The 22,663-nt window shown below is 36.4% G+C and overlaps 1 protein-coding gene across 3 annotated transcripts in view; it reads right to left on the reverse strand.

Annotated features, from left to right (window-relative positions):
- ROS1 (ROS proto-oncogene 1, receptor tyrosine kinase) overlaps positions 1–22,663 on the reverse strand; it is a 138,744-nt gene that overhangs the window by 73,172 nt on the left and 42,909 nt on the right. For 2 of the 3 annotated variants that reach the window (XM_063605435.1, XM_034962754.3), the window contains 5 exons: positions 18,556–18,656; positions 5,602–5,816; positions 5,106–5,266; positions 4,585–4,729; positions 2,119–2,381 (listed from right to left, as the gene is read on the reverse strand). In XM_063605435.1, coding sequence (XP_063461505.1) covers positions 2,119–2,381; positions 4,585–4,729; positions 5,106–5,266; positions 5,602–5,816; positions 18,556–18,656 — 885 coding nt within the window. Of the gene's footprint in view, positions 1–2,118; positions 2,382–4,584; positions 4,730–5,105; positions 5,267–5,601; positions 5,820–18,555; positions 18,657–22,663 lie in introns of all 3 variants that reach the window. The other variant, XM_034962753.3, reaches the window with a different exon arrangement.

Genomic DNA, 22,663 nt, shown 5'->3' on the forward strand with positions numbered 1-22,663 from the left:
AAATGTTTCATTTCACACTCCTGATACACAATATTAATAGTTTCAAATAGTTATTGACATTAATATACAGCAATATAAATCACCAAGAGAAAAAATATTGCTCTATATTTATGTTGATAGATTTTTTTATCTAGAAAAGTGCAAGAATTGGAACAAATCTCTCTTGCTAAAAAATGAATTTCTAAAAATGTCTGGGGATTTAATGTACAGCATGGATGGTGATGAATGTCTAATTAATTCAATTGTGATAATTACACAATGTATACATTTATTAAGTCATGTTGTACAGCTTGAATATATATATGTCAATTGAATATTTTTAAATAAAGTAAGGTCATTATTTTCAAAATTAAGTTACATAGAACATTTAACAGAAATAAAACTGTACAAATTATGATAAACTTCCATTTTTCTTGAATTCAACAACTAGAAGCTTCAAAAAACTAAACTTCCAGACTTTTTAGAAAGAGTAACTTTTAAAAATAATTAAATCTTACATTTGAAAATGATTGTGCATTTCAAACCAGTTTCACATACATTGTCTCTTTTGATCTTCACAACTACTAAGAGTAGAAACTGGACCAGGATACTAATAAAGGTAAGTAACTCATGCACAATGACGTATGTAGAAACTGGCATCAGAACCAAGCCTTCTGAGGTCTGCATACATTTTTTCCCATTGGGCCATGCCACATTCTAACAGTAAAGTTTATTTTTATTTTTTGGATATTTTCTATTATGTAATAAATTATTTCCATTTCCAAACCTTACATATGTACAGTAGCCTGCAAAGAAAATTGACATCTATAATGGTGGACTCAAAATATAAAGCCCCAAGTACCTTGTCAACAAAACATTGTATTATTTTTATTATACTTTTAGTATTAAACATATTTTACTATATTTTATATATTACTATCTGTATGATTTATAATGGTGCATATATATATAGTAATGTTTACTTTTGTATAAAACTGTGTTAAATGAAACTCATACATATCCATGCATATCACTTTGCATGGTTCCATGGTGACCAAAATTTGAAACTATATATCTGTATACATATTTATATTATATATTCTACATAAATACTATATATTCTATATATAGACACACTTAACCAGAATATTATTTTACCAAAACACTCCTAATTTTTACCAAATAGGAACGTGTACTATCTTTAACTTCATGTATAACTTATTTGATTAGTATACGTAGACAACAAATTATCAAAATAATTATTAAATTAGAATTTTATGAAAAGAAAAACAAATCCCTACACAACTCAAATCTCCAAAACACTCCCCAAGATGTTATTTTCCCCAAAAAGAAATGGTGGAAAGCATTACAGCACAGTGCTTTCCAGCCACGCAGCTTTGGTAATTGACTGATACTCTCAACGACTTAACTTTTTCTTTATAGTATGAGGATCAAATGAGATAATGAATACAAAAGTACCTACAGTGGTGCAAGGCCTATAGTGATTTTATTGAAAAATAATGGTTTATCAAAATAACACATGTACCCCAAATGTATGTACAACTATAATATATATCAATAAAAAATGTAAAACAAATCAGTAATGTGTAACATACAAAAATTAAAATCATGATACAGCTTCAAAAGAAAAGCAAAAAGAAAAAGAATGACTTACTCTGAATTTGCAAAGTTCCCTGAATGTGAGAAAGTTGTGAAAGTGTCCTTTACCCAAGCAATCCCTTCTTGCCTCTCTACTTTTGCTGCCCACTTGACCTCTTTGATCACAGTATACCTAAATTATTGACAGGGTGGCAGAATTCTTAACCTAGTCCTTTAATTATTCTTCTGTTTGAACTTTTTTTTTTTTTTACTGCAGTCGTCTTTAATGGAATAAAAACGAATTCCTGCATATTAATCCTCAAAAGGTCCACTTTCCATTTCTTTAACAGTTTAGTTTAGTCACTCTTATCTGAATTATCTCCATTAATTTTCTCACATAATTTTAAAAAACTATAGCGGCCAATCAAAATCTAGGTATGTGTGCCATTTACACTGTAACATATCCCAGAAACATAGTCTTTCCCTCTCCCCACAATGCCGCTATTAAGACTCTCATATCTTCTGTTTTCTCTCTCATACCTGGAAGGCAATAAAGCATCTGGGACTCATGCCTTCAACTTGAAAAGACATCACTGAGGGAGTGACATTGACAGCAATCCAGTCTTCACATGTTTTGTTTGTAATACTTTGATTGGATATATTGTAGAAAATTTCAAATTTTGTTAACACCCCATTTTCATGCTTAGGTTTGTTCCACCTAAATTCCACCACAACTTCATTCTTGTTGCAGCATTTTCCACTTGGTAATATAAATATTCTGGGGTTCTCTGGTGCTGATGGAACTGAAAAGTAGAGGCACAGGTAGAGCAGAAAAGAATATAAGAATATAAAGAATATAAGACTTTTACCACTTATAATGAGATTGTAAACAACTTAACAATATTTCTCATTCCAGGCAGTTGCAGTATATTTATTACATTCTTAAAGATCTTCAGGAGAGAATATTCCATAGATTTCTTCAGGAACCCATCCTGATAATTTCAGCACATCTGACTGACAGACAAGACTTCCTTATGTTCAACTCAAATCCTTCCTACTACCACTCAAGCACACCTTTCTTGTCTGTGCCTTGTGTAGATGGAAGGTGTCTGGTTCTCCCCGTAAAATGCAACATTCACTTTTATCCTGACAGAGTGATTTCAGTGAAGGTGAAAATGTCATCATCAGGATGGATGGCAGTAAGTCCCACCAGCCTTCAGCCAGTTCAGGTTGTAAAACACAGCATAAATCAGAGACCTAGGCCCTGTCACTCTGAAGTTCCTAGAAAGCAGAAAGTTTAGGGGAGGCTGATCGTACCCCAAGAGTAAGGTTTGGGAGTATTCATTTATTCTAGAGCCAAACCAAGCAATTCAGTATCTCTCAGTCCTTTAATCAAGAGAAATGTCTCTGCCTGATTTCTAAGTCATTCTTTCTGGATGGCCCTCTCCTGTCTTAGGACTCCTCCACAAGGTCTTCATTCCCTCCCTCATTCCAATCACATTGCTATTTAATGTTTAACACTCATACTATTATTCAATCTCCAGGCCTTCTTACATTAGGCTTCTCTTCTCACATGGGATACCTCTTCTTGCTCCATCTTTCAGAGTGCACTAAAGTTTCCATTTCCCAAAGGCACCTTCTCTCTTAAAAATGCCTGAGGCAGCTTGATATACGTGAAGGTTTCATAGGCTTGTCTACTCACTCTATGCCACTGCTGCTCAGGTATAACTCTCTAGTATCTATTATCATTTGCTGTGCATGTTTTTATCTCCCTCCTGTTTTATGAACTCCATCAGAGAAAGCATCTCTTCTTATCCTTGTTAAATCCTCCCATATCCTCCCATATCTAGTATAGAACTGGCACACAGTAAGTGGTTAATAAATATTGGTCAATTTGGATAATTTCCTGGCTATATTGTAAATTTCCTGAAGGCAACGGCCAAATCTTGTCATCCTTTCTTATTCTCCAATATCCAACAGAGTGCTGTTGACTCTTGCTCCCACTGGATCCCCTGATGGATGCAGTCAAGTCCATTTCCACAGGACAATTCAACCAAGCTGATATCCCAAGGAAATCTCAAGCAGAACATTCCTGGATCCAATGCTAACTGCTCCGGAACCTGCCCAGGCCCCACTATGTTCCTGTTGTGTGATTCGTAGATGGATATTGTTGAAATAATCTTAATAGTAAAAAATGCAATGGAGAATGGATATCTATATTTATTAAGCTCTTACCACCTGCCAAATCCTGTATTAGCTTTACATAAATTACTATCATTTACCAACATTTGTAAAAGTGACTGAATGGAGATTTGATGAAACTGTAGTGAAAAGTCCAGATTAAGTCCCAGCCCAGCCACTTAGTAACTATTTTATTTGGGCAACTACTAGGCTTTCATTTTCTTTCTTGCATAATCAAGATAATAAGACTTTCCTACCCAACTCAGAGCTCTGTGAGGATCAAATGAAATGATGTTTCTGACACATGATAGGTATGTAGTAAATAGTTAATAAAGGAGTGATACATAAAAATGTGTTTTGTACACTTTAAGGTGATACACACATGTAATGATATGGCTAGTATCCTTTTTAAAATATCTTTTCCCCAAAACATTAAATTTAGATATCAGTTATTCACCTACAGAAGATTCTGAGTTCCCATCTATGAGAACAGTCTGCCTTCCAAGAAAACTGTCTCTGCCCTTAAATGCCCATTTTCCTTATAAAGGATTTTGCAAATTACCTGAAATATGCATCTGCATCTTCTACATCACTACAATCAAATGAAATGGCTGTTAAGAAATCTTTGAAATATTCTTTTGGAATAAATTATGCATATTTATGTTAATGGAGCTATTCTAATCTCCAAAAAGTCATTGAAAGGGTATTGAATCTAAACACATCTATAAAACTGAAAGTTATTTTTAAATATCAACTATCCATTCCAGATCATGAAAAGTGAGATTCTGCTTTTTTAAGAAAAAAGACAGATTTTAACCCCTGTACCTGTTTCAGGTGCTCGAAGTGACAGAGATGTTTTGGGGCCCTTTCCCCAGTAGGTATAAGGAGTGACAGAAAGATTAAATAAGGCATAAGGTTCCAGTCCTTCCACAGTAAATACAGGTAAAGAGTGTTGTTCACTAGCCAAGAACTAAAATATAAACAGAAAACATTATTTTCTCAGGGAGAGAATTATAAAATCTTTCATTCCTTATTATCTAAAATCTCCAAACTTTAGTTCACATGTAAAATCAAAATTTGCAATTTTGGAAGTGCTAATTTTGGCAAGTTCTGTGTTGTGCCACACAGACCAGTTAAAGTGTATCCAGCACAGCAGTTAGCACCAAGCAGTCACAGACTGGCTGCAAACAAGTCTTCTGGGGAATAATCTTAATGACCAAATGCTATGGGAATGACAAAGAAGATGGGCTTGGCTAAGTCAAGATGATACAGGTCAGTGTGGGCAGGGCTGACACAGATGGTACAGTCTGTTTGGGAAATGAAAGTTACTAGAACCAACACCATACCTTAGAATGAGCACTAAATTCTACACTGTAGAAAACTACACCCCAGTCTACCGCAGGGGGACCATTCCACAGGATTTGAAAACTTGAAGCATTTCCTTCAATCCTAAATGAAGACTCTTGAACAGAATCTGGAATAACCTTAGGGGTAAAGGAAAAGTTCCCTACAGGATGAAAGAAAAAAAAGAAATAGGAGAAAAAATTGGGGATTATTGACCAATATAGAAATCATAGAAAATCAATAGCAATTACTAATAATTAGAACTGAAACAAAATTTTTCTTTTCTTTAACATATCCTGAAAAAAATCATCTTTTTCTGACTTTTTCAGGCTGTAAATTTGGGTTAAGATTAAACTCACTGCAAGCAAACCAATTGAAATTACTGAAACCTTACTCCTCTTAAAACTTAATTTTTAAGAAAAAAAAAATATCCCAACCTAAACATTTATTTAACTGAAGGTATAATGGAGTAGGGTAAGCAGGAATGAAATACTGTACCTGGCAGAGGCTTAAGGGATGTCTGAATAATTGTGAACTGATTAAATCTGGCTGGTTCCAAAACAGAGACACTGGTTTTCTGACCTATTTCCTGAGTTGTGATAATCCTAAAGCCATTGATCCAGAACAGCCGACCACTATAGTACATCAGTGCATTCTGGGAAATTTCAGAAGTACTCCAGGCTGCAAATTCTGTGATGGTGGTATCCCCAGTGCTGCTAAAACATAACACCAATTAGTGTGTGTTTCTGGAGTGATGGAAGGGCTGGTCCATGCAAGTACTCATGAGAATATATGTTTGTGAGTATCTGTACGCATTTGTGTACATTAAAATAAAGAAAATACTTTCTAACAATTATTGTCTAACAGAGTCTCACTCTGTTGCCCAGGCTGGAGTGCAGTGGCATGATCACAGTTCGCTGCAACCTCTGCCTTCCAGCTTCAAGATATTCTCCTGTCTCACCCTCCCAAGTAGCTGGGATTATACGCACACACCACTAAGCCTGGCTAATTTTTTGTATTTTTAGTTGAGTCAGGGTTTCACATGTTGGCCAGGCTGGTCTTGAACTTCTGACCTCAAGTGATCTGACTGCCTCGGCTTCCCAAAGTGCTGGGATCACAGGCATGAGCACCGTGCTCTCTGGGGGCTTTTCTTATTAATGTGATATTGCAATATCAAGAGTGTTTAGATAGGTTGCAGCTTTTTAAAAAATGCTTGTGATTTTGGTAATACTCTACAACAAAGGCACAACCTGGATTCTCATTACTTCATTAGTTCAGAAATTACATCTTTGGTTTATTCTATGTGCTCCTACAACTCTTGCATTAGCATAAGAAAGACATGAGGCAAGGTTCTTACAGGACCTGGAAATAAGGTAATCATCCAGAAATGAAACCCGTAAAAACCAATGCCTGAAGTATAAATTTGCCATCTGTAGATGTGAAGCAGAAGGGCTTTGGGACCAATCAATGCAATAAATTAGCCTATAGATGTGAAGTTAGCCTGCGGATGTGAAACAGAAGGGCTTTGGGACCAGCCAATGCAATAAATCATGATGGAGACAGCAAGTTAGGATTCAGGTACATGTTCCTTTAAAAAGGAAAGCCTATTGCATTGAGGGATTTGAAAAAAAGACACACCCAAAGAGCAAGAATTTCCAAGCATTTATCCAGAATTGACAGGAATGACAGCTCTTAAATGTGGTAGCCATGAGGACTCCAGTACCTAGGCACACAGAATAACTCTGTTATGAGCAGAGTTCATCACTGCTCTGACACTGGCCTGTGTGGGCACCCTTCTAGTCTATCCAACAACCCTCACTCAGATTCCTTGTTCTTAAAGCAACCACCTCACATCTAACCCAGTTCACGTGATGCCAAGAAGGCATGGCCTGCATGCCCACATGACTATTCTCATTTCTGAATGAGACTAGGCCCCACTGGGAATTAATGAATTTGCAATGTAGGGGATTCTTCAGAAACAGACAGAACTGCATGGAACCCCAGCTCAGCCAATTATTAAATGTTTGACTTCAGGCAAATAATTTAACCTCTCATTGAACCATCTATTAAATGTGGGTATAACACTAATAAATCTGCATCTGGGTGAAGCTGATCTCATTTCATCATGGTTTTCTCAAGAAATAAAAAGATCGATTTAAAAAAATCAATTCCATGACCCCACCACCCCAAAATGAACAGCCAGGCATAACAAGATAAACAGGGAAAATCAATCCCGAAGGCATGGTCTGTTGAATTTTTTCTCCCCATTGAACCATGCCTTCCTCCTACTCTTGGTTAGTCATCTGATTTACCTGCCATTTATTATCCTAGCCTGCTGGGTCCTTCACTTTATACTATTCACAACTGTATGTTATTTCAATGTGTATCAGTTTCTATAGTTTGATCAAAATGCTCCTTTTCAGACTAGGAAATTCAAGTAAAAAACTTTAAATTGTGTTTAGAGGTTTTTCTCCCCTCAATGGAAGGAAATTTTGCAATTATTTTTGCTTGAAAAATCTGCTTGGTTGTTTCTAAAGTTGTAACAGTTGTTTAGTACTCAAAAAAAGAACTATCTCAGTTATCCTCAGCATTTTGGAGTGATAGTTTGATTTTTTTTTTAGTGATTTCTATAAATCATTTTAAAGCATTCACTTTTCTCTTTAGAAAAATATAAATAAAGTTTTGTTTTGAGAATTTCACAGTACCTCAAATAGGTTTACTCTTGTATAAACTAAAGGGAATGGATGTACATAGGAGAGGGAAGAGTAGTTTGAGGGGCAATTCAATTACAATTCTCAAGTTCGGAATATGATGAGTGACAGCAATCAGTTTATCTCATCTCTACTACAGAATAGAGCCGTACTGCTCAGTACAGCAGCAACTAGCTACATGTGACTACGGAGCCCTTGAAATGTGGTTAGTATGACCAAGGAACCAAAAGTTTAATGTTATTTAGTTTTAATTAACTTGTGGTAAATTTTAAAACTAATATTTGATTCATATATTATGAATCACGTATAATATATTAAAATATTTTTGAGTATTTTAGAAGAAGTATGTAAATCAACTATTTTGCCTGTAAATTTTATGAAATCTAAATACAGATCAAATATTTTCTATGAAAACTTAGTTTGCAAATTAAGATATGCTATAAATGTAAAATACAAACAGGACGTCCAAGAATTAATGTGAAAAAAAGAATATAAAATAACTTTATAATTTTTATTCAGATTGCATGTTGAAGTGACATTTTGATATGTTATCAAAATATTAAAATGTACTATTAAAGTTACGTTTACTTGTTTTTACTTTTTTTTAATGAGCCAACTAGAATATTTATAATTACATATGTGACTTGCATTATATTTGTATTGGACAAAGCTGATCTAAACTAAAGGGAAGGAATTTTGATTATATGTTAGAAAATACTTTCTCCTTATAAGATGACTCTGGAATCCCAATCTCTATATATAAAACTTCTTTTTTTCCTGATAGGATTAAAAGGCAAGACTTACTTGGAGGGCAAAAGTGCCTGCCCTTTGTTATCTCACTGGGAGCTGCTATGCTGCACTGTACATACATACAAGAAAACATTACTAAACTTGAAATGAGGAAATACATTTTTTAAGAAGGAACTTTCTTCCTCTACTTTATATTGAATCTGTGGATGCTTGAGGAGCTAGACTCTTAAAGAAACCAGCTCTCCCTGGCTAACATGGTGAAACATCGTCTCTACTAAAAAATACAAAAAATTAGCCGGGCGTGTTGGCGGGCGCCTGTAGTCCCAGCTACTCAGGAGGCTGAGGCAGGAGAATGGCATGAACCCGGGAGGCGGAGCTTGCAGTGAGCCGAGATCGCGCCACTGCACCAGCCTGGGAGACAGAGCGAGACTCCATCTCAAAAAAAAAAAGAAACCAGCTCTCTGGCATATACAGACACAGAGAATGCAGAGAATGGACTATGATCCTTCAGGACACTATTGCTTTGAAAATTGTCTATGTCTCACTTTAGACAGCTTGTTTTGGCAATCAGATTGTCAGTACCTTAAGTTCCTAAGGAAAGGAATAATCAGTTTTCTCTGATTCACAGGTAGGAAACTAGCCAGAGCTGTGTGCCATACTTGATATGAAGTAATCGATCAATCAGATTTGTTGTGTTTATGTGCTTATAGGCATTATGTGTGTGTGTGTATATATATGGATATATACATAAATATCTACATGCATCCACGTGCATATACATATATATACACATCCATATATATCTATATGTACATGCATATACACATATGTATATACATATATGTACATACGGATGTGTATATGGATATGAATGTATGTGGATATATATGGATATATACATATGAATGCATATGGATGTATGTGTATAAATCTATATCTATAGATAGATAAATATACACATACATACACTCCTTTTTCAGGGTCTCCATGACTTGGAGTTTTTCTACTTACCAAAAAGAGTAATTTTTATTCTAAAAATATTGTCAGCATTGTCTTCATAAAATAGTTATTGAACTTTATGAGACTTTTTTGGAATTTTGATGAAAGATATGAATCCTCAATTTCAGAGCACTGACACATCCTAAAGCCTTCTATGAACCCTCTGGGGACCCAAGAACCTAATACCAGAAATCTTTCCTTTAGAGTATATGATATTTTGCTTTACTTTAATCACTTCCTGACCATTCCTCTGATTAACAATGTGATATTAGGAAAATGTATGAACATCTCTGGACCTCAGTGTCCTCATCTATGAAATAAAATGATCTCTAAATTCTCCCTCTAAATTTTGGGTTCTAATGACTTTATATCCTATATTTTAATTTTAGATGTGTAACTTCTCCCTTAAAAACTATTAGTTAAATATTTTTAAATTATTGGCTATTTAAACAAGTAGAAGTAAAACATATGACACCAAGAACACTAAGAGTAGGATGGTAAAAATTAGACATATATAAAGTTTTTAAATAATTTATGAAGTGAAGGATATATTTGGATATTGACTTGATAAGTTGAAGATGTATCATGTAAAAAAATGCATATTTTAATTTCTAATGCAACCTAAAAAACATAAATAGACATACTTAAAATGTCATTAGAGGAGATAAAATGGAATACTAAAAATTATTTTATTCACCCACAAAAATGGCAAAGAAGTAGAAACAGAGGAACAAGGAGCTGAGACACAAATGGAAGTCACATGTCAAGACAGTAGACTTAAATCCAAACATAATGATAATTATATTAAGTGTAAATGAACCAAATGCCTTAATTAAAATGCATAAGTTGTTAGATTGTGTAAAAAAGCAAAATCCTGTATGTTGTTTACAAGAAAGACACTTTAAATGTAAAGACTCAGATCAGTTCCCAAAATAGTGAATAGGAGTCAAGGACTAACTTGCAGCTCCCATTCAGATGGACAGAGCAGCATGTGGAGACTCACATCATGAACTTTTGCTCCAAGAACTACCACAGGAACATACCAGGAAAGCCAGGAGAATCCACAGACGCTTTGAAGGAAGAGGCTTGCTGCTGTAGGCTTTGTGAGATAGCCAAAAAACTGAGTGCCCAAAGTGTGATATGGGGAGTGTCCACCCCTGAATACACATCCTCTGTGGAAAACCTGAAGGTCCAGATCATGGGAGAAGGATTTGACCTCACATGGAGCTGAGGCAAATTTACAGCCAAGCAAAATATAGGGGTAGAGAAAGCAGCAGGAAGAACCCTGTGAGCACTTGCAGTCCCCAGGGAAGCCATTCCTGACTTTGTCTTGCAGAGATCCTTGGGGAGGGCTGCCAGTGTAACTGGAGAAAGACCATAGGAAGAAGAAAAGTTCCAGCTGAACTTTGTAAAAATTTAAACCGAATACAAAGTTTCCTGGACAGAACCTGGGAAAGGGGGCAAATAGGGAGTGCAGATATGAACACAGAAACCATGACAGGTGGGAGGTATAAAACCTGAAAGCCCTACTTGCTTTTTCAGCAGGGAGGCTTGTAACCTGCGGCAAGTTCTTAGCCCTACTCACTGGCTGCATGGGAGACACGGTGGGAGTGAGACTGGCCTTTCAGGCTGTGTGGGAGTTGGGCGAGGCCGGTCACTGCTGGCTTTTCCCCACTTCCTGGTGGCCTGTATAACGCAGTAAAGTCAGCCATAATACCCCTAGGAACATAACTCCATCAGCCTGAGAACTACACCCCCATCCCCTACAGCAGCCACACACAGCAAGCTCCGCCCAAGGAGTATCAGAGCTCAGACATGCCTAACCCTGCCCCAACTGAGGGTCTTTCTCTACCCATCCTGGTAGCTGAAGACAAAGGACATACTCTCTTGGGGGTTCTATAGCCCCCAAACTTCAGCATCCTTTATGATTAAAACCTCAGCAACACAGGCATAGAAGGGGCATATCTTAATATAATAAAAGCCATCTATGACAAACGCATGGCCAACATTACACCGAATAGGGAAAAGCTGAAAGCATTCCCTCTGAGAACTGGAACAAGACAAGGATGCCCAGTCTCACCAGTCCTGTTCAACATAGTACTGGAAGTCCTAGCCAGAGCAATCAGACAACAAAAAGAAATAAAGGGCAAACAAATCAGTAAAGAGGAAGTCATACTATCACTGTTTGCTGATGACATGATCATATATCTAGAAAACCCTAAATACTTCTCCATAAAGCTCCTAATACTGACAAATGAATTCAGTAAAGTTTCAGAATACAAAATTAATGTACACAAATCAGTAGCACTGTGTCCAGAACTGGTGGGTTCTTGGTCTGACTGACTTCAAGAATGAAACCACGGACCCTCGCGGTGAGTGTTACAGTTCTTAAAGGTGGTGTGTCAAGAGTTTGTTCCTTCTGATGTTCGGACATGTTTGGAGTTTCTTCCTTCTGGTGGGTTCGTGGTCTCGCTGGCTTCAGGAGTGAAGCTGCAGACCTTCGTGGTGAGTGTTACAGCTCTTAAGGCGGCGCGTCCGGAGTTGCTCATTCCTCTCGCTGGGTTCGTGGCCTCGCTGCCCTCAGGAGTGAAGCTGTAGACCTTCAGGGTGAGTGTTACAGCTCATAAAAGCAGTGTGGACCCAAAATGTAAGCAGCAGCCAGACTTACTGCAAAGAGCAAAAGAACAAAGCTTCCACACTGTGGAAAGGGATCCATGCGGGTTGCCACAGCCGCCTTGGGCAGCCTGCTTTTATTCCCTTATCTGGCCCCACCCACATCCTGCTGATTGGCCCATTTTACAGAGAGCTGATTGGTCCATTTTACAGAGAGCTGATTGGTCCGTTTTGATAGGGTACTGATTGGTGTGTTTACAATCCCTGAGCTAGACACAGAGTGCTGATTGGTGTATTTGCAATCCTTTAGCTAGACATAAAAGTTCTCCAAGTCCCTACCAGATTAGCTAGATACAGAGTGCTGATTGGTGCATCCATGAACCCTGAGCTAGACACAGAGTGCTGATTGGTGCATATACAATCTTCCAGCTAGACATAAAAGTTCTCCAAGTCTCCATCCGACTCAGGAGCCCAGCTGGCTTTGCCTGGTGGATCCTGTGCCAGGGCCGTGGGTGGAGCTGCCCGCCAGTCCCACACCATGTGCCTGCACTCCTCAGCCCTTGGGTGGTCAATGGGATCGGGCGCCACGGAGCAGGGGGCAGCACCCATTGGGGAGGCTCAGGCTGCGAAGAAGCCCACTGTGGGGGGACTTGGGCATGGCAGGATGCAGGTCCCAAGCCCTGCCCCGCAGGGAGGCACTGAGGCCCGGCGAGAATTCGAGCGCTTGGCGCAGGCAGGCCAGCACTGCTGGGGGACCTGGTGCCCCCCTCCACAGCTGCTGGCCTGGATGCTAAGCCCCTCACTGCCCGGGGCCAGTGGCACTGGCCGGCCACTCTGAGTGCGGGGCCCGCCAAGCCCGCACCCACCCAGAACTCGTGCTGGCCCGCGAGCACCACACGTAGCCCTGGTTCCCACCTGCGCCTCTCCCTCCACACCTCTGCACAAGCAGAGGGAGCTGGCTCCAGCCTCGGCCAGCCCAGAGAGGGGCTCCCACAGTGCAGCGGCAGGCTGAAGGGCTCCTCAAGCATGGCCAGAGTGGACATCGAGGCCAAACAGGTGCTGAGAGCGAGCGAGGGCTGCTAGCACGTTGTCACCTCTCAGCACGGCTATATACCAACAGTGACCAAGCTGAGAATCAAATCAATAATTCAACCCCTTTTACAATAGCTGCAAAAATATACTCACAAATGTACCTAAGAAGAGAAAAGACTTCTACAAAACTACACAATACTGCTGAAAGAAATCATAGATGATACAAACAAATGGAAACACATCCCATGCTCATGGATGGGTAGAATCAATATTGTGAAAATGACCATACTGCCAAAAGCAATCTACAAATTCAATGTAATTCCCATTGAAATACCAGCATCATTCTTCACAGAACAAGAGAGAACAATCCTAAAATGCATGTGGAACCAAAAAAGAGCCCACAGAGCCAAAGCAAGGCTAAGCAAAAAGAACAAATCTGGAGGCATCACATTACCTGACTTCAAACTGTACTATAAGGCTATAGTCACCAAAACAGTATGGTACTTGTATAAAAATAGACACACATATCAAAGTAACAAAATAGAGAACCTGGAAATAAAGCCAACTGATCTTCGACAAAGCAAACAAAAACTAAAGTAGGGAAAGGATACCCTATTCAACAAATGGTGCTGGGATAATTGGAAAGCCACATGTAGAAGAATGAAACTGGATCCTCATCTCTTGCCTTATACAAAAATCAACTCAAGATGGATCAAAGACTTAAATCTAAGACCTAAAACCTTAACAATTCTAGAAGATAACATCAAAGAAACCCTTCTAGACATTGGCTTAGGCAAAGACTTCATGACAAAGAAACCCTTCTAGACATTGGCTTAGGCAAAGACTTCATGACAAAGAACCCAAAATCAAATGCAACAAAAACAAAGATAAATAGATGGAATTTAATTAAACTAAAAAGCTTCTGCACAGCAAAATAATCAGCAGAGTAAACAGACAACCCAGAGAGTGGGAGAAAATATTCACAAACTATGTATTTGACAAAGGACTAATATCCAGAAACTACAAGGAACTCACACAAATCAACAAGAAAAAAACAAACCATCTCAAATAATAGATGTTGGCATGGATGTGGTGAAGAGGGAACACTCTTACACTGCTGATGGGAATGTAAACTAGTACAACCACTATGGAAAACAGTGTGAAAATTCCTTCAAGAACTAAAAGTAGATCTACCATTTGATCCAGCAGTCCCACTATTGGGTATCCACCCAAGGAAAAGAAGTCATTATATGAAAAAGATACATGCACATGCATGTTTATAGCAGCACAATTCGTGATTGCAAAAATATGGAACCAGTCCAAACGCCCATCAATTATTGAATAAAGAAAATGTGGTGTATATATAATGGAATACTACTCAGCCATAAAAAAGAACAAAATAATGGCATTCATAGCAACCTGGATGGAATTGGAGACCATTATTCTAAGTGAAGTAACCAGGAATGGAAAACCAAAAAGTACATTTTCACTCATAAGTGGGAGCTAAGCTATGAGGATGCAAAGGCATAAGAATGATGCAATGAACTTTGGGGATTTGGAGTAAAGGGTGGGAGGAGGGTGAGGGATAAAAGACTACACACTGGGTACAGTGTACACCACTCAGGTGATGGGTTTACCAAAATTTCAGAATTCACCACTAAAGAACTTATCCATGTAACCAAATACCACCTGCTCCCCAAAAACCTATTGAATTAAATAAAATTTTTTAAAAAAGAAAACCTACCTATTGGGTAATATGCTTGTTACCTGGGTAACAATCTGTACCCCAAACCCCCAGGACACATTATCTATAGAACCTACCTGCACATGTATCCCTTAAACTAAAATAAAAAATTTAAAACCAACAATAAAACAATACAATAAATGTAAATACTCAACACAGTTTAAAAGTAAATAAATGGAAATAGCTGTACTATGCAAACACTAAGCAAAAGAAAGCTGATGTGGCCATAGTAATATCAGACAAAGGAATCTTTAAGATGAAGAATATTAGCATAGATGAATAGGAGTATTTTATAATGATAAAAAGGCAATATAATTAAGTATATAGATAATCAATATACTAAACATAAAGCACCCAAATACATTAACCAAAAAGAACAATAGGCAAATCTACAATCATAGTTGGAGACATACCAAAATTTGTTGAATACAACTAATATAGACCTTGAAAGAAACTCATAGTTTTAAATGCCAGTGAGTGGAATGATACAAAAACAATGACCTTTCTTTTCAATCTAAAAAGCTAGAAAAAGAACAGAAAATTATGCCTAAAATAAATAGAAAAGGGAAAATAATAAAAATAAGATTAGAAGTTAATGAGATCAAAAATGGACAATCAGAAAAAAATCAATAATGCCAGAAACAGATTATTTGAAAAGATAAATAAATCTCATAAACTTTTAGCAGGAGTGATCAAGAAAAAAATGTACCAATAGCAGAAGTATAAAAGGATATCACGACAGACCCTACAGACATTAAAATGATATTAAGAGGATATTATAAAATTTGAAAACTCATGCAAAATGACAAATTCTTGAAAGCATGAATTACCAAACTGGCTCAAGAAAAAATAAAAATAAATAGCCTTATATCCTTAAAAGATACTGAATTTGTAATCAAATAATTTTCCACAAAGAAAACTCCAGCTCCAGATGAATTAGCTTGTGGACTTTATCAAAACTAAAGAAGAATTAACAGCAATTCTATACAAATGCTTTCAGAAAATTGAGGAGAGAATGCTTCCTAAGTCATTTTTGAGACTACTATAACTCTTACTAAAGTATTCTAGAAGAAATCTACTAGGACATATAAATTAACTTAAAAATGTATAAGATACAAAGTCATATACAAAAAGCAATTGTATTTTCCCACACTAGTAATGAACATTTAGAAAATGGAATTTAAAAAAATAATATATATAAAGCATCAAAAAAATTAGATACCTAGGCATTAACCTAATAAAAGATATGTTAGACATCTACACTAAAAACTATAAAACACTGCTGAGAGAAATTAAAGAAAACCTAAAAAAATTGAGAGATACACCATTTTCATTGATTGGAAGATTCAAAATTTTAAGATACTCATTCTCCCTAAACTGAAAAGAGATTCAAAATTCCAGCAGGATTTATTCTAGAAATTAGTGAGATGATTTTAAAATCCATTTGGAAAGGCAAAAGATCAAGTATAGCCAAAATAAAAATATTGGAAAAGCAAAGCAAAGTAGAAGGACCGAATTTGCCTGTCTTCAAGTTTTTCTCTGAATTTACCGTTATCAAGACAATGTAGTACTGGCAAAAAGAGTAGACAAATATATCAAAGGAACAGAACAGAGAGTCCAGAAATAGACCTACACATACACAGTCAAATTATTATTATTATTATTATTATTTTGACAGTTTCACTCTTGTTGCCCAGGCTGGAGTGCAATGGCACGATCTCAGCTCACTGTAACCTCTGCCTCCCCGGTTCAATTGATTCTCATGACTCAGCCTTCTGAGTAGCTGGGATTACAGGCGCCCATCACCACGCTCAGCTAGTTTTTGTATTTTTAGTAGAGACGGAGTTTCACCATGTTGGTCAGGCTGGTCTCGAACTCCTGACCTTAGGCTATCCACCCATGTCAGCCTCCCAAAGTGCTGGGATTACAGGCGTGAGCCACCATGCCCGGCCCAAATTATTTTCAATAAAGGTCCCAAAGCAACTAAATAAAGAAAGAGAAAATCTCTTCAGCAAATGGCGCTAGAACAACTGGATATCCCTATAGAAAGGAAAAAAAGAAAACTTTAACTCATATCTCACACCATACCCCAAAATAAATTTAAGATGAATTATAGATCTAATCATGAAAGCTAAAACGATAAAGCTTCTAGAAAAAATAAAGTATAAAATCTTCACAACTTTGGGATAGGCTAAGATTTCTTGTAGGAAACACAGAAAGCACAGAATATAGAAAATGCATAAATTGGACTTAATTGAAATGAAATTCTTCTCATCAAAGCACACCACCAAGAAAATAAGCAGATAAACTAAACACTGAGACAAAATATTCACAACACATATTTTGACAAAGTGCTTATATACAGAACAACCCAATAATGAAAAGACAACTCATTTAAAAATGAGAAAAATACTTGAACAGGCATATCATAAAAGAAGATATATAAATGGCCGATAACAAATGAAAAAGTGATCAAAATTGATACTCATCAGGGAAGTGCTGGTTAAAATCACAATATTTACTGCTCCCCACACCAAAGAATGGTGAATATAAAAAAGATTGTCAAAGCCAACTGTTGAGAGGATACGGAAGAACCACAATTTTCATACATTTTTTATGGGAATGTAAAATGGCACAAACATTTTGAAAAACTGTTTGGCAATTACTTAAGAATATAAACATCTATCTACCCTATCACCCAGCAATTCTACTCCTAGGTATTTATCCAAGTATACATCCACAAAAAGCCTTGTATACAAATATTCAGTTTTATGCATAATAACCATAATCAGGAAGCAATTAAAATGTCCATCAAGACATGCATAGAATGGATACACAGACAGTGGTATCTTCACACAATGGAATACTACTCAGTAATAAAAAGGAAAAACTAGTACACATAACAACATGAATATATTGAAAAGATTGTATGCCAAGTAAAAGAAGCCAGATACAAAAAGTACATATTTCTGGAGGGGTGCAGATTGATTGGCAAGGGGCACAGAAATTTTTTGTGATGATGGATATGTTCTGTGTCTCAAAATGCATTTGTCTAAACTGATGTAATGGAACACTTAAGATCTGAATATTTCACGTTACGTATATTTTACCTAATTTTTTTAAATAAAAGTGTAAAACTTATTTTTAAAATATCTGACAATGCTAACATGGAAGATGTAGAGATACCAACAAGATCAGGACAGGGGGATAAGTTTGAGGACACAGATCAAGGAGATAATTCATGTGGTCCCTTTCACTCTCTAGTTTTCATTTAAGACATCACAGGAAGAGTTCTGCCTTCACTCCATAATGTATACTCTATTTTGTGAAGAAGCAGAAAAGCTTATCCATACACTTCCTGGGCTCTTAAGCAGCATTCTCCTGAGTGTCTATACTGTACTCTCTTCATACCCCATCACAGCACTTACCATATTCTACTGTAACTAGTTATTTACAAACCTCTTTACCCTACAAGCCCAATGCCTGCAACATAGTGGATAACCAGAAAATGTTTATTGAAGGAATAAATGAATTTCCATGCATTATCATTTATGACTGACAAGTTTTCTTCTCAATCAATTGCCTTTGAGGGACTCTACTTACCTGTGTCCCCGAAGAACAGCTGTGTACAGGTGAATACATTGACTGTCTTGAACCAACCAATACAGGAGCCCATCACTGAGGTCTAAAGTTAGAGCAATTACCTAAATAGAAAGTAAGGTAAGAAAATAAACCAAATACATGTTTGAAGCATAACTTTGTGGACAGGTCACACTTAAGCTATAGATTTCTCTTTAACATCCTCTTTGGAATAATAAATTCAGTAATTTTTACTTTTTTCTGACTATACAACTTATATGATTATGCTTATTACTATGTTATTTGGATATAAACACTGGTGTCCTAAAATTTTACAAAAAGGCAAGGAGTGTATTATTCACTTTTAGATACTTAGCTCCAGTAATTATCAAAGTATGATTCTCAGACCTGCAGCAACAGCATCACCTGGAAACTTGGAACAAATATAAATTATCAGTCACACTCCAGAGTTACTGAATCTGAAATGTTGAGCCTGTGTCAAGCTTGCCTAAAGGTAGTGCTAACTCTGGCCTCTTTAGCAACATGAGCTAGTGAATTTTGTTGTTGTTTAAACCTGTTGTTATCAAACATAGCTGCATATTAGAATGATCTGTGGAGTTTTTTAAAAATCTCAATTCCCAGGCTGCACTCTATTAATTATGATCTCTGGGGATGGAACCTAGGCTCCAGTATGCTTTAAAACTTCTCAGGTGATTCCAACGTGCCACCAATGATTTAAACCATTTTGAATTGTATTTTCTATTAATTGCAACCCAAAACATTCTCATACACTTTAAAAAGATCATACACAAAGGATGTTTATGTGTTAAAATTGAATAGTAATGTGTATATAAAGCCCTATTTCCAGATGACATATGAGAACCACTTCTTACTACTCTTTGCTTTCTTGCTGCAATGTATATCTTAAGTTTACCTCCAGTCATCTAGATGAGGCCTGATGGCACAGAATCCATGAGATATGGCATAGAATCCATGAGATAGATAGAAGTTACTATCCAAAGATCCTGTTTTTGCTTTCTTTGGCTTTACAAATATTTTTCAAATAAGCTAAGATTGCCAGTAGCCTGATTTCGGAGCAGTGCAATCTCCCTGTAACATACCTAGAGGCTGTGAGGTATAACCAATAGAATTAAAGTTGACGACTACATCTTCAGCAAGATACAGCAGCATTTAAACAAATATGATGAGCCAGTGAAAGATGTGAAAAGACTACAATAAGGTATCCAAGAGCGAAAAATTCTTCCTGAAGAGTTACCCTGCTACAAAGAAAGAGTTATAAGGTACATGACGACAAAAACCCTTCGGTTGTCATACAAATCACAGCCTTCTATCTTCAGGAAAATTCAACCAACTTATTCTCCAGAAGGTAAAAATGTATTCTGGCAATTCTCAGCCTTTTAGGAGTTGAATCATGTCCTTGCTCCATGCTGAGAGAGATCTATTGATTTTTTTTTTTCAGTTAAAGAGAAATCAGGTTAACCTTGTTTGGTTATTTACAATGAGATACACTAGAGTTTCTACATTACAAATTAAGTCTATTTTATCTATTTTAAAAAGGAGATTCTACAATTTTTTGCTGGAATACAACAAACTATTCAAACTCTAAGTAAAATTCAGGTGTTGAGTCATCATCCCATTCCTCCACAGCAGTCAGCAGCTTCATATTTAAACAGTCAGAGGGTACTCCATACCTTTTATATAAACCTCTCTGATCTAAACTAAAACCCTTATGCTAAATTTTAATTCTGTGGTAAAATGTACCATATGCGTGAGTTGAGCTCATCAGATGTGGCAAAAGGTATCTTTTTACCTTAGAAGAATCTCTTACTTTGTTCATTCTTTTTTTATCACACAAGTAATTGGGCCTTTCTATAAATAATTGCCTGACTGTATTTCATTATGTCGGCTGATTGCAAAATATATTATTACTGCATAATAAATCTGTACATGACATCAATGAACAAGAGAGAGATGAAGAGCTTTGCTGGATGCAAAATGCATTGCCTTCAAAACATCCACTGTCACTAAGGGAGTCAGATAGATTAGACATCAAACCATGGAACAAGAACACAGATTTGCAAAAGCAACAACAGCACTTGACAACCTGGGAGAGGATTTGCAGAGGAGTGTTTTTTTTTTTTTTTTTGGTTAATTTCCATTCTTTTGCTTTTATTATATATATATTTTTAACTTCAATAGCTTTTTGGGGTACAGGTAGTTTTTGGTCACATGGATGAATTGTACAGCTGTAAAGGCTGAGATTTCAGTGCACCAGTCACCTGAGTAGTGTAAAAATGTACCCAATATGTAGGGTTTTTTTATCTCCCACCTGACTTCCACCCTCCCTCCTTCTGAGTCTCCAAAGTCTATTATATTACTCTGTATGCTTTTGCATACCCATGGCTTAGCTCCCACTTATAAGTGAGAACATATAGTATTTGGTTTGCCATTCCTGAGTTACTTTACTTAGAATAATGGCCTCCAGCTCCATCCAAGTTGCTGCAAAAGACATTATTTCCTTCTTTTTTTTATGGCTGAGTGGTATTCTATGGTGTATTTATACCACATTTTCTTTATCCATCCACTAATCAGTTGATGGGCACTTAGGTTGGTTCCCTATCTTTGCAATTGCAAATTGTGCTGCCATAAACATATGTGTGCAGGTGTCTTTTTGATATAATAACTTCTTTTCCTTTGGGGAGATACCCAGTAGTGGGATTGCTGGATCGAATGATAGAAATACTATTAGTTCTTTAAGAAATCTCTGCACTGTTTTCCATAGAGGTTGTACTAATTTACATCCCCATCTGCAGTGTATAAGCGTTTGGAGGGGGGATTTAAAGAGGGGTAAGAAGGATGAATTTCCCCCAAACATGCTGAGATGACTCACTCATTTATGGGGAAGTCCCCAAGGTCACACCAGAGCTTTATCCTGGCTAGTGAGAGTACTCAAACAACCATATCAGAACACTGGGAAGATTACTGACAAAGTCCCTGAGGTGGAGAAGAAGTTACTCTTGAGATAATATTATCAATATGTTTTTACAAAAATGAAAATGTTTTTCCCTAACAATTATATTTTTTGAAAAAAAAAATGCTTTCTTTGTATTCAGACTCAAGTGACTCCAAAATAGAATTAAGAGACCTTTTTATTATTTGACAAGAATGATTATCTTTGGATATGGTACATAAATTTCCATCTCTTTTAAATGTCTGTGTTATAATCCATGTAATGCAAATCAGGTCTCTTTAAATATCCTAGGAATTATGGCCCATATATGTTATTGGAATTGGAGATCAAGTGACTCAACTATTAGTTCATATATATACATACATTTTTTAAATCATCTGGTATTCTGTATTATGTATATTTTATCTCTGCAGAAAAAATGACTTAAAATAAGAAAATCTTAAGGGATATATTAGGTAGAAATGGTGTGAATAATTTATTTATTCTTAATGCATTTCTGCAATTTTCAAGTTTTTCACAGTTGAAATATGTCACTATTATGATCAGAAAAAATTAAAATTTAGAAACTTAGATGGATACCTAGTGGGTAGCTAAACAGAGTCAACAAAAATAGTTATTGCTTGTAAAAGCTGAGGAAGTAAAAGTAACATTTGCTTTAGAAACATTCCTGTATTTGCAGGTTGAGTAATAATAATATGAGCTTAACTACGGAGCATTTACTTTGTACCTGGAACTATTCCCACTCCTCATGAATACTCTCATATAATCTTTATTTAAAAAAAACTTAGGAGGTAGAATAATAGTTAACAGTCCCATTTTTCAGATAAGGAAAGAAACATGGAGAAGTGAAATCATTTGCCTAGTTTTTAGAAACAGTTTTAAAAACAGTCAGTGCCCAAAACTGATTGAAAATAGTAAAATGCCTAGTCACCACCTGATTCAAAGCTTCTAAAATATTCAACAGAAGTCCTTAAGACTATAAAAACAGTTATAAATTAAAATACTTTTAAGTTGGGTTCACTCAAAATAAAGTAAACAAAAAAATCTCCATAGTGCATTTGAACTTACATAATCACTTATCACCATCAAATAAGGCTTTCAATTGTGACCATCAAATAAGGCTTTTTTTTTCAAATAACA

Source organism: Pan paniscus, chromosome 5 (genome assembly GCF_029289425.2).
Source record: "Pan paniscus chromosome 5, NHGRI_mPanPan1-v2.0_pri, whole genome shotgun sequence".
NCBI classification, from domain to species: Eukaryota; Metazoa; Chordata; class Mammalia; order Primates; family Hominidae; genus Pan; species Pan paniscus.